The sequence below is a fragment of the Pieris napi genome, chromosome 23 (assembly GCF_905475465.1).
Source record: "Pieris napi chromosome 23, ilPieNapi1.2, whole genome shotgun sequence".
NCBI lineage: Eukaryota > Metazoa > Arthropoda > Insecta > Lepidoptera > Pieridae > Pieris > Pieris napi.
The window spans coordinates 5,692,031-5,706,152 of NC_062256.1; the positions used below are offsets into that span (position 1 = coordinate 5,692,031).

General features: G+C 34.1%; 1 protein-coding gene across 4 annotated transcripts in view; it reads left to right on the plus strand.

Moving 5' to 3' along the window:
* LOC125061266 (eye-specific diacylglycerol kinase) overlaps positions 1-14,122 on the plus strand; it is a 189,996-nt gene that overhangs the window by 58,278 nt on the left and 117,596 nt on the right. For all 4 annotated transcript variants that reach the window (XM_047666610.1, XM_047666613.1, XM_047666612.1 and 1 more), the window contains exons 3-4: positions 3,986-4,129; positions 5,530-6,251. In XM_047666610.1, the coding sequence (XP_047522566.1) occupies positions 3,986-4,129; positions 5,530-6,251 (866 nt within the window). The remainder of the gene's footprint in view (positions 1-3,985; positions 4,130-5,529; positions 6,252-14,122) is intronic.

Sequence of the window (14,122 nt, forward strand, 5' to 3'; positions counted from 1 at the left end):
TTGACAAAGTCAAGTTTATTTTTATGTGGAAGTGAAGCATAGACTAAGCGCTTCGCGTTAAAGGTATGCAAGATATTTTACGCTACTATCTAAATTAATACTTTTTTATTACGGTCAGACAGGCGTTGGAGCGCGGGGCCCCTATGTACGCGGGGCCCGTAGCATTTGCTACTCTTGCTATATGGCTAATCCGGCACTGGTTCATCCTAGTTTAGTTTAATGTCTTAAACGGAGGTTCTCTATTAAGGTAGGGAATGGTTTCCTTAATCTGCTGAAAATTAAATAACTTTCTCCATAGTAGCTTATCATTTAAAAAATTAAATACACCACTACACGCAATACTCGTCGAGCGAGTTTGCTTATCTTGCGGAAACCGCGCACAAATTGTTTAAAGAAGTCTATTAAGTATGAGGGTGTGCAATTATTTTATCAATTACCCTCTAAAATTCGTAATATTGGCCTGTTTAATCAATTCAAAAGGGCATTAAAGATACATATTAGAATGAGCCTAATAGACTAAAATTGGGATAGCTGATGGCGACGCGTATCTCGTTCGTATATTATATTAAGTTTCTCATTTAAATATAAATATTTTTTGAAGTTATACTTCTTTGGGCGCGTTATGAAAAATTGATGAGAGTGAAATTTTACGATCCGCGCGCACCGTGACACAAAATTGACAGAATGAAGTTGCCCACGGAAGATGCTACGGCATTGGACATAATTTAAAAACAACATTCGAATAATAATAGAATTTATGTTACACTTAATGTAAGAAAATAATAATAAATATTTATTTATTTAATTTTTCAAATGTAAACTGAACTTTATTGACTATAATGACTCATTTTCCAGTCTTTGATTATTTGATTGTAATTAATTATTTGCATGCAATCAAAAACTATTTTTAATAATGCCAAAGAAGTATAACTTCTTACGCGCGTAAATAAGTACACGCACTCTTTTTTTGTAATGAGAAATAAAGTTCTTTAAACATTTCTTGCAGGACTCGCCATAATAAACTTTTACTATATGCAATATGTCACCTCACTAAAGGCGTGAGATTAAAGTCGTGTGAATATGTGTTAAAGTCTTTAGGCTTACAAATCTTCCTCCACGGCGCTTGGCGTAGAACAGAGATTGATACCTTGAGTATGATTCCCGACTAAAAAAAATTTTAGAAATAAAAATGACGCAAATTATGTCCCTCATACATTAGGCAAATATCAAAAACGGATCTCGACTTGCCTGTTAAATGAATCTAGGTAGTATAATATGTTTTTGCAGAAATCATTTAATCGTTTCTCTTACGAAATAGCTTTCTCTATTTTTTTCTGTCTACCACTGAAGCAATATACATGGCCGTAATGCAATTTCAAAATCACAAAATTCATAGGAAATACTAGATTGAAAACTCGAACTCATTTCTAAAAGTTAATTTAGAGAGCTTTGCTAGGCTTCGATTGGTTTGAACGTTAAAATATGTATGTCGGTAGCCAATTACGGTATGGTAATTATCGCTAATGACTTTAGGTAATGATGTGTCGTGATTCTCTATGTATAAACTATATTTTTAACTAACATAGTAATAATAATAATAATTTACAAATTGATAAATAGAAAATTAAAACAAAATTAAAGGTCCCTGTGGGAGTGTACCTTTAATGACAGCATTTCTCGCTTCATTTCCTCGCTGAATGTACTTGTTTGTTGAGCGAGAAAAGCACTAGCTCTGGGGTCACTGGTGATAGTACAAGGTGCTGACTTAAAATTAATTATTATTATAGTACGTTAACAATATTAAAAATACTAATAATTCGTTGTTGTCATATTTTCATTGCAAACTAAACTAGAAGATTTTGAGACCAAGAATACTGTTTACCTCACTTCTTACGGAATTACTGTCTGAGCTGAGCGTGTAAGTAAACTCTTTTAAATCTTGAGTGCGTCCAGAGATGTTTGCTTAAAGTCTAAATTCTATGCCCAATAGATACCCCACAAGCGGCCCAGGTTATAAAATATATAATAGTGAACAAATACTCTAAGCCGAGACTCGACTAGTAAAATGTGTGACACTTGTTTGAAACTTCGGTTCCAAAATTCGAAACAGCATTCAGTAGAAGATGTATTACTTACTTGGCAACCCTCTTATATAACCGATAGATAAAAAACTGTCCTATTGACTCCAAGTGTAAAATATTCCTAGCAAGCTACTAAGTTCTTTTTTTACCTTTGAATACAGTCAGACGGTAGCATTTATAGCTTAGTTTCCTTTTTGTGGTCTGTTCTTCTTGTCTGCTTTTGTCAAAATAATATTTTTGGTGATTCTCACCTTAAACCTTCCTGTAACGCAGTAATTTTCTAACCATAAGGGAGGAAGAATTTGTAATTTTAGTTATTTTATTATTTATTAGTAGGAACCATAAAGATTCTTATTCTCATGTAAGCACATTTAAAAGCAAGGAATTCAATTATTATTCAACTATTCGACGGGAAAATAATTTAAAACAGGAATTAAAACAACCAACATTTATTTTACTACCATAACGATGCAGCGCAGTTTTCAACGATATACTCAATACAATAGAAGAGGGATTTAAGTAAGAAAGCTAAGTGTAGCTTCTGGGTAAGCTTGCTTAGTAATACAATTATCACAAAACGATGACGAGAACTAGTTAAAGTCATAAAGGCGAATATGTCGAACAAAGTTTATTTTTACACGCTTTATATTAGCTTCACCTGTATGTATGTATGTATGTAACCGACTTCTTCGGACTCGATTTTGCCCCACTTTAAACGGACAGATTTCATTCAAACTTTGTACACTTATAAAGAATCAGCGACAATATAATAATTTCATAGGTTTATCTCGAAAAAACAATGAAATTTTTTTTAAGTCCACAAAGCAATACGATTAAATTGAGACAACACGTACTGCTGCTAGGACTAAAAAGTGGAAAATAATTAATATAGTTTAAAAAAACTCTGTGCCATATTTTTCGTCTATCGAGCAACCCACGGTTTTTCACAATAATACCAGTATTTTTTGTTCATTACCATTTTCAGCCTAAATTGGGAATTATTTTTCACTTTTTAGTTTGATGTGCTTTAAAAGCGTGTTTTATAGTTTTTTAAACTATATTTATTTTATTAATAAAACCGTTCTAGGGTAACGTGTGTAATGTGTATGTTTATAACGTAAGAGCAAGGATAATATAAATTAATAGATCGATTTTTATTTTTTTCTACAGAACACTGACTATGAATTAAAATTTGTCATTAAGTGAGACCCGGTCTAAGCCCCAGAGGGATCATTCTCGACCCGTTGCTGATTAGCTATCGGTGGATAGCAATCAGTATTAGAAGAGATAGGATATCCTTAGATGGGTGACCTGGGATCTTACTTGTGTGATGAATTCTCACAATTCGATTCTGGTGTATAATAAAAATGCTTGCTTCGTTACAACAACTATATTATTCCAATACTTCTTCTTATGCTTATGGCGCATCCACACATGCCGCCGGCTTATGCCGCCGGGTTTGCTGCCGGCTTACAGACCGCCTTGCCGCTGAATTTGCTGCCGGCGGTAAACCCTAAAGAAAAAAAAAACCTAAAGCCGCGCGTGCCGCAGGTAAAGATTGCATGTGCCGGCGGCATGTGAGGATGCGCCATTAAACAACCACACAGCTTATAATTTAACGTCCGTCTTCGTCAAGCGGATCGGTCAGATCGGTCGTATCAAAAACGTCTCGTCATTCTGTTCGTACGAAACCGGCGGTACCGAATCAATCAACTTTACATCGAGTAAAACATATTAAACAAATACAGTCATCAAATAAAGTAGCTTGTAAATTAAATATAAGTATTAATTAAAAATACACGTGATTTAAATAATAAATTTGTAAATAATAATAAGTATAAATTCATTACACTCGAAAGTGTAACGAATGTGTAAAGAAAATTCTAAGATAATTACGATTTCAGGTGCGATCGGCGTCGTTTGATGAGATTCAGTTGGGAGCGGCCCGTGGCGCAAATGCCAGTACTTTGCTTTCTGTGCCACAGCCTGGAGCGCGAAGCCGTTCCTTTGACTCAGCTGGATCTGATGACTCCGGAACATATTTGGAGGTAAGTTTTTTATAGAACAGGGGACAGGTCATGGGGCTCATCTAATGTTAATTGATATACGCCCATGGACACTCAATGCCTCGTGTAGCCGGCGTTTTAAGAATTGGTACGCTTTTTGGGTAGTAAAAAATTGTTACTATACCTTACTCACTTCCCATATATTATTTGTGAGTCCGTCTTAGATTATAATCGAGTTAGTGCTTTATTCTTCACCGATGAGTTATGCGGACTTGAAAGAATAGTTATTATAGGGCAATTGTATTTGTGTCATATATGTGAGGTGAGACAATATAACGACGGTGTACATGAAGAAGTACCCTCTATAGAATTAAACTTTAGCATATATAGATAAATAAGGCCATACATTCATAGCTGAACTCCATTTCTCTCATTTTACCAATGAGAGAGTGTTACAGTCAGATTATTCCATCTTTTTCACCCGGAGATTCACAACGCTTGGCACCTGGCGCTTTTTACGGCACTTTTTGCTGCGCACCATCTCTCTGTGAAACCAATAGAGGTATTTTCGAATCTATACGAATTGAGGGCCTTCAAGAAAAGAGCGTACCATTCTCTTCAAGGTCGGCAACTCCCTGCTAGTTCGGGAGGCATGGTTAGTACTTTATTTCAAAAGAACGTTGGCCTGTCCCATAAAAAAAACAATAAAATAGCACAATACTTTAATGCTATATATTAATCAATATTCACTTAAATTGAATCGGATGAAAATTATATATGTAACCCAATATTTCAAAAGATATTCTTCGCATCCATTCTAGATTAAAAATATGTATTGAAATGAAGAATATTAGCTACGCCGTAGCTATATTGTACCATTCATGTCTACGAGTTTCCGCTACGACCGTCGTATCTAATGCTATCATGTTAATCCCCAGGCGATTGTGGTTAAAACTTGAACCGCATTACGCTCCGAGCACAATAAAATCAATACACACACTGTATCCCGTATATTATAAAAGGAATTAAATAAGTTTGTTAATGTAGCTCATAAAGCTGATATAAATACTCAGTAATGTAACTATTGTGGTTTTAATAGTACTTAAATTCCTAGCTAGTCCTAGTGTATGCCTAGTGGCTTCAGTTTGTGACTCTCACCCCTGAGGTCGTATTAACTTCTGTCTATGGGCGCATTTAACATTCGCTCGAACGTTGTCAGGCAAAGGAGGTTGATCACCTACTTGTCTATGGAATAAAAATGATCGATGAAACGGATATAATCTGTCGGCCACCGGATTATTATTAGTAAAATTCCTAGCTGATACACAAAGCGTTTTTCTTTCATTCGCTTACAATAATCTAAGGGGGTGCAAATACAATAATAGGCAGTTTATATATTTAAAAAAGAAGTACATCTCCTAAAATCCTTTAATTTTGTGCAGGTACCGCGGCTGTGGTCTCGACGTCGATCAGGTAAAGGAACGCCACCGCCATGTGTCCACTGTCGGCATATGGAGACATGGCTGGCCCGCCAAAGCGAGGAACGATCCACACCTGAAAGATTACCACCATCATCATCAGCCGAAGACGACGACGATGATGATGACGAAAGCGATGTGGAAGTACCGAGAATACATCTGGCACCGGCACCACCGCCGCGAATGCTTCTCCCAACACCAGTACAATCACCACCACCTTCTCCGGGTGCACCGTCGTTTGAACTGCAACCACCTGTAGATGAACCTCCTATAGTTCCACAACGACGTCGCTCTATATCACGGCAGGAAGCTTTCTTCGTGGAACCAACGGGGAGCTCCCTCGAAAACGTACGGGCCTCAGACGAAGCTAACAATGCGCCAAGGGATTCAATTGTACATGATATATACTTAGCAGTACCAGATCTAAAACGGGATCGGGCAGCTTCAGTCGATTCCTGCTTTTCCAAAGTTTCTGGTGGCAGGGCAGAGGAGTTGGGTCAGGGTGGAGATTCCCTAACTGTGCCTGGGACGAGCCTTCGTTCTCGCTCTGTGGATATTGTGTTGCCAACCGCTGAACAGTCACGGTATAAGGCACTCGCCCTCACCGCTGCGCAGGCGCCTCTGTCGCCGACATACGACCAGCCGCGAGACGAGCCTGACATTCCTGTGCTTCAAGTTTTGGCCAGGTCAGTTATTAATAAATTAAACAGCTTAAAAGTGTCTTTTATTTTGCCGTATTTTTGCATGAAAACCGTGATTTTTTTATATAATTAAACACTGTATTACCTTAAATTAATCTATGGCCTCTGTATGTGTACAGACTACATAATATTTGCCGTCCTATCCAGCTTTATAGCGGCAATTTGCTCTAGGAATAACGCAAACACGGGGCTTACCGTGTAATATATTGAAACGTGTATTTGTATTTAGCGTAAACTGAATCGCAATAAATTACCTACGGCCTACGTATATGCCAAGTTCATTGAATAACATGTGAAATAACATGATTGAATTCCGTGAATATTTGATTCGTTTTATTATATGTGGAATGTCATAACATTTAGTTATAAGAATATTTGATATCAAAGTAAGCTAACATTGTACTCATATTACAATGTTATCGACATAAAAGCGTCTTTAGTTCTTCAATATTCTCAGTTTCTATAAAGAAAAGTATTTTTTTGAATAACAATTTTGACAGACAGGGTCGCAATTATTCACAAAATTTTACGTTTTATGAACTCTTCAATCGTTTATTATTTCTCAAAACCCGGTGTTGTTGGCCTTGTGAAAAGTTTAAGTTGAAGGGCTTCTGTGTCTCTGGTTTTTTACTTCCAAGAATAGCAGACCTGTTGGACTTTCAACCCTAAAGTGCGTTTGCGATTGTGGAACAATGGATTTTTCCCCCTTAAATACAGTCTACATACTCGTACTGTGAAGGTTAAACTCAGAATTCAAAGACGTGTGTGCAGCACGCATAGCTCATTCATAAAAAAGGAAACACATATAGAAGAGGCTAGTTTAGCAAAATACTTTTGTAAAAAAGAAGTAAAAACATAATCTAATAATATTCTAACTTATGCTGTTTACGTACAATTAAACATTATTAAATTTAACCTAAAAACTTGTCTCCAGTTGCCTTGAAATCTCGAATTATTCGACCTATCCATATTCACCCTCGTTGCTTAATTACGATGGGCATTGGGCATGTCATCATTTTTAATTTATAAAAACCGACTAGACTAAAGCAAAAACTACGACTCTTAATATGTACGGGGTTTATAGATATAGGAACCGGATATAATTTGTCAATATGCCTATAAAATCAAATCATTAGGTAAATGAGAAACCTAAATGTGCTTTTTCATAAAGAATGCCAACTGTCGGAATTCAAATTAACTTTGTCCAAATTCTTGTAACATCTGCTTATAAATTAAATTGGATCACAGTGATTGAATTTATAATAATTAAATATACAACGTCAGACAAAATTTCCTACCGCAAATTAGTGTTTTTTTTTAAGCCGCCGCAACAACACATAAGAAAAACACAAGTTATACAAATTTAAAAGTAAAAGTGCGGTCGGCGAGCACAAACATATTTATGCTTATTATTAATAAATTTAAAGATAAGTAAGAAAAGATCTTTAATTCCAAATAAAGACCTGGAAATAAAAACCGAAGAGAGTAATAATAGAATGCCCTCAAGTGTCATAATGTTGTTTTTTTATTTTCAGTATTTTCAAAGAAAAACTTTGAACAATAATCCTTATTTAAAGCAAGTACCCATCTTAATCTGCAAGTTAAAGTAATCTTGAATGTTAGCCGACATTTAATATTCACTATTTTACGCGTGATGACATCAGATTCAGTTACCCCACAACTAATTGTATTTATAAATATAAGTTATATATGCCTAAAAATATATATAACAACAATCAAAATTATAAAATTTATTAGAAGATTGAACGCATGTTGAAACAATTAAATCGGTCGACATTTTGATGTTATGGTGCTCCACGCGTGGTTTTGCTAATCGATACATCACACGATTATTGGCGGTTCACCGATTTGCAAACTGTTTACAAATGTGGATAGACAAATGAGCTATGTAATAATTACCATAACTTCGCTACACAGATTATCTACGATTGACGTATTGTTATTTATTACGAGTCAATGTTTATATTTGATTGGCTAAGAAAATTCCATTATACGCTGTGAGAGAAAAATACTTTATGACAAGCGTGACGCGTATAACATGAGTTTGACAATTGACAAACATTAGCGTTCCTAATACAAGTTTCGCGCCAAAACATTTTCTAATCATAATTTAACGCAGACTTTAATAATTAGTATGATGTAATGTAATGTACGTGTCAATTTCCTATGAATTCTAGTATCTGTAATGCTGTCGCTATTGGAAGTTACAGAGTTCCGTACTCTGGCAAATCAACTCATAGTTAAAACTGTAATTTTCCATCAACGCATGGATTACATTGTCTGTGGTCCAGAACGTTACTCCTTACATTCGGAAATAAGTATTTTTTTATAAATAAAGAACGATATTTCGATGCTCGCGTCACTGATCAATCACGTGATCATAACATTTGTTTGTTTTTTTATTCGTAATACAAAACAGCAATTATACGTAAAAGGACAAAGATTAATTTTACAAAGTTTGTGTCCCCAAAGTGTTTTCATTCTAGTTTAAGCAATTGATTTAGTCTATGATCTAAGGCGTATTTGTTAACGTTTGTTAACTTAAATAATTTCAGCTTAGCCAGTTCTTTATTTTCAGCGTTATATTATGAGTAGTAGTACTTTAACTGTACATACAAAAAATGGTGCTATTATTTTCTATAATTCATCTATTTATTTTTTTACGTGTGTGACATTCATTATTATGTTAATTTAATGAAAACATTTAATTGCAACAAGGGATGTAACAAATGTAAGGTGCTACAAATCTTTAACGTTAGTGAGGTTACAAAAAACTAATGAATTATTTTGCATTAACTATTATTTTACCATTGAAAAGTGAAATAATTCAGTTTTTGTCATCGTTTCATACAATTCCATGTATTTTGTAATCCTAGAACAATAGTTCTATTGCGAAGTTGACTTTATTAAATTCCAACTCCGCGGAGACCCATTTTAATTGTTTTCTATGCACGTTAATTGACAATTTTACGGCTACCCTTGTCAACGGGCTTATTGTGATTCCGAGAAATAATTTTTCGTTTAGTATGACCCTTCTATTAGAATTCTTAATTTGTTATTTTTTTGTTATACTTTTAGGTGTATTTCTTTAAAAACCAATGAGTAAATTAATAATCATACTTATTACATAATAGGTAATTGAGAATTCCTAGAATTAGGAAAATACTCAATTAAATTAGAATCTAACGTGGCAATAACTCTAGAAAAACGTAGATTAGAGTTAAATTTTAACGAATTCCTAATAAGAAGCAATTACTCAACATGAAATATACTAAATACTATTTAACTATTGAAACTGCCCTTCTGCAATATATATGAATCTTACGTATAAATATATATTTAGAATACTACATACGTTGTATGTGGAAATTAATATTTTCGCCACGGACATATTTATCATATAAAGTTGAATACTTTGGTAGAACGCTTTCAGGAACTGCTTGTTAAAATAAAACCTTTTAAAATTTTAAAAAAAGGTTGCGTGTACTTATATACGCGCGTAAGAAGTTATACTTCTTTGGCATTATTAAAAATAGTTTTTGATTGCATGCAAATAATTAATTACAATTAAATAATCAAAGACTGGAAAAGGAGTCATTATAGTCAATAAAGTTCAGTTTACATTTGAAAAATTAAATAAATAAATATTTATTATTATTCTCTTACATTAAGTGTAACATAAATTATATTATTATTCGAATGTTGTTTTTAAATTATGTCCAATGCCGTAGCATCTTGCGTGGGCAACTTCATTCTGTTAATTTTGTGTCACGGTGCGCGCGCATCGTAAAATTTCACTCTCATCAATTTTTCATACGCGCCTAAAGAAGTATAACTTCAAAAACAATTTGACTCACGTGAAACACAGCACAATTGTTCTTAACTAATAATAAAAGTTGCCAATTTACTTTCAAATATTTTTTAATAAGAAGTTAATAATATTACTCCATTTCTGTTTACTTAAAACATTGACAATGGTTGGCTATACCGTTTTATTACAAGAAATTAAAAATATAGACTCATACAAAATCTTTCACAGTCTCATTTTTCGTATCGGTTCCCAGTGGAAGTCTGTGGGAGTGCCCATGGATAAGGTTGTAGTTTATTGTTTATCAGAATGCCAAATCATAAAATGACTGCTTCACGACTGATTTGAGAGCGACCGCCGATGCGAAAACCGCTGTGTGAGTTACAGAATCGCAAGGCAGTTCATAATCTTATACAATTTGTATGTGATGTTGACTAATTAAAGACGACAGAACACACTTTTGAAGCAGTTTTTAAGAATAAAAATACCCTTCCTATTCTTATTTGTTTAAACTCTGCGCTACGGATTTGGTAAAAACTATTTATTCCTCTAACTATACTAACAATACTAAAAATACTAAACTAATAACCACAAGTATAGTAATAAAACCATAATCCCTTAGAAATACGAATATAAACATTTAAGCTTGTTCAACATAGTTATTTTAGGTCGAATTAAGTTAAGGGGATTCCCTACAAATTAATGTCGTATTGAATTGGAGACGTAATAAGGTCATGTGTAGGTAGACTTTTTAATGAAATTCTCAACCTTTGAAAGATATAATTAATGTCAGTGGTACGTAGTTATAGCTAATAAAATATATATTTACTAGCTGACCGGGCAAACGTCGTTTTGCCATGTATATCATTTATAATAAAAAAATAGGGGTTGATCGTAGAGGGGTGAAAGTTAGGGGCTGTGTGTATTTTTTAATGCTGTATCATAAAAACAGAAAAAAATATCTAAAAATATAAAATAAATATTTAGGGGTTACCCTTAACATTTAGGGGGATGAAAAATAGATGTTGTCCGGTTCTCAGACATACCTAATATGCACACAAAATTTCATAAGAATCGGTCGAGCCGTTTCGGAGGAGTTTAACCACAAACACCGCGACACGAGAATTTTATATATTAGATGTATGTCCAAACGTAATATGTACAATAATATTGTGTTTTAGTTATAAAATTCACCAACAGATGGCGCTGTGCGTTCTCTGCATCGCGCTATGGTTGTGTCGTGTCTTATAGTGTAAGGTTTAACATGATTTATGATAAATTGTCACCGTCCTGTAATCGTGGATTTTTGTTCAATGTATATGTCACCGTAAAATTGTAAACACCGTTAGATTGTAATCTATCTCGCGAGATTGTAAACTGTCGAAAGATTGTGAACCTCAACGCACTGCTTACAATTTAACTTATAATTATTCGGTAGATTGTAATCTATCGAAGTGAAACCGTCAAATTGTGAAACGGATCGCACCTCGCGCGCTGATTGGTTGAACGGAATATGCCTCGCGCCACCATATTTGTTTTCGTTGGGAAGTAAAATTTTACTTCCCAACAATTTCATATAACTAATTCTAAAGCTGTGAGTTATCTTCGACACGACATCAATTTACATTCATCAAAACAATCAATTTACATTCGACAATAAACGAATTTACACACAAATATGGTGGCGCGTAGCATTTTCCTTTCAACCAATCAGCGCGTGAGGTGCGATCCGTTTCACAATTTGACGGTTTTACTTCGATAGATTACAATCTACCGAATAGTAATACGTTAAATTGTAAGCAGTGCGTTGAGGTTCACAATCTTTCGACAGTTCACAATCTCGCGAGATACATTACAATCTAACGGTGTTTACAATTTTACGGTGACATATATACTTAACTTTGGTATAATATTTAGACAAAAACATAGAGAATTGTGGAATGCCTTTGAGGAGGCTTTTACCCATGGGGACCATAAATATAAATACAACATTTTATTTTTTTACTTACTGTTAATCTCTATGTATTTTCATATGTGTTTGTATTTTTATATAACAAAATAAACCTATGGTGGTATCAGATTTAAATTAGTGGTAGGCCGGTAATTAATTTGAATTTCCCATCGCCTTCTTCTACTGACCCTCTGCCCCCCTTGACGAAGGCTGGCGACAAGCTTTGTGTTAGGTACTACGGGTAATCTAATGGCAAGATACATAGAAAGAAGTATGTATTTGCTGAAATCATAACAACTTTACCTATTGTCTCTGATTCTAGGTACCTCCCAGTAGGGAATTCATTATCACAAAAAGCAGTATCTTAGTCCATTTATAGATAACTTATAGTTTATGGATGAAATAATTAATCAAATTTATCGTTTAAAATAACTGTACATCAAAATACGCCAGAGTATAAATTACTGATTATAGTTTCTAAGCGGTCTCTCATAATATGTCTGCTATATGAAACTGTATTAAACTTTCCGGTTTCTATTAATTATATATCTAAGAGAAACTTTAGACCCCAAATTATTCATTCTTCAGTAATCTTAACTAAAACTTTGCATACTACAATATTTCAAAATGCTAATTTAAATTCTACGCAAACTATTCATGAATATTATGTTGAATAAACAATTGGGGTGCGAGAAGTTGTTTTAGGTGCACTTCACAACGTATATATTTGGATATATAACTTTTCCAAAGTGCGGCTTTTAACCGCAGGCGATTTAACAAAACCGCAAAAGCCAGATGAACATACAACTATGAACGCTGAAAATGACAAGTACTATTAATATGAACTTTAAGGGGATGCTGTATTACTATCAATAGCAATACAATGAGTCTAAGTATTAACTGTAAAATATATACTTTAAATACTATGACAAAACTATTCTAACGTTAAACACTGAATAATAACCTTGAGGTCCGTCGTTCCAAAACTGAGCGTTTCTTAAGGTAATTTCTATGTGGAACAGAAATTATTCAGGCAGTGCGAGTGTCCATGGGCACTTAACATCAGGCCTCTTGCCCATCTGCCTCCTGTAACAGAAAAAAAAGACAAAAATATTCTAGTTAAACATTCATAATAAATTCGTAATGTCAATAATCTTTTCCATAATGACTTTTTTAAATATAAAATATTGAATAAATATAACATCACTGCTCTATATTTCTAACCACGAAGTTTATATTCAAGCAGTTTCCATTACTTTGTTTTGGTAGGAGAAATAAATAGGAATTAGAGAGAAATAAGAAAGAAAGAAAAATGTTTATTATTCATAATAAAAGAATACTTAGGTAAAATGGTAGAAAAACACTTTACACTAGGAATCCCTGTGTCGTGGGCAGCCAATCTCTTCCTTTTGACATGGTAACTGTACTTGACAATAATTTCTACATAACACAATTTATAATTAAACTATTGTTGCACAATTAGAATATTTTCTGTATCAGGATAGGACAGGTTGACAAGATGTTGTTTAAGATTATTAGTGAATGTATGAGATTTGAGTTTTGAAAGGTTAGTGGGGTGCTGGGTTTAATCCATATTTGTGCTGCAGAAGCGGGCTGTTCGGTGTTGTGTTGTGTTTCTCCGAGGGAGTCGGTACGGAATAAGTTTAAGAAATTAAATATTATGACACTATCTGGTCGAAGGTTGAAGCCTTGTTGTATATCCAAAAAAATATAAGCGATTTTAAAACAAATGGTGACTTTCACCAGTATAATACGCGAAATAGAACTAATTTGAGCACTCCTTATATGGAAATTGTATTCGTTTTTACAACAAACTCCCAAGCGAAATTAGAGAATTATCACTAAATAAATTCAAAGCCCTCGTTAAACGAAAATTAATCAACAAAGCTTTTTATAAATTTGAGGACTACTTAAATGATCCTAATCCTTGGGATTGATTTGCTCCAGTTTAAACAATTTGTATGACAATACTTGGCGATTAAAAAGAGTGGCGAAAAGTTTCTTGCCAGTTCTTCTTACCCGCTCTACGCCCTTGACTTGCGAACTGGTAGTAAA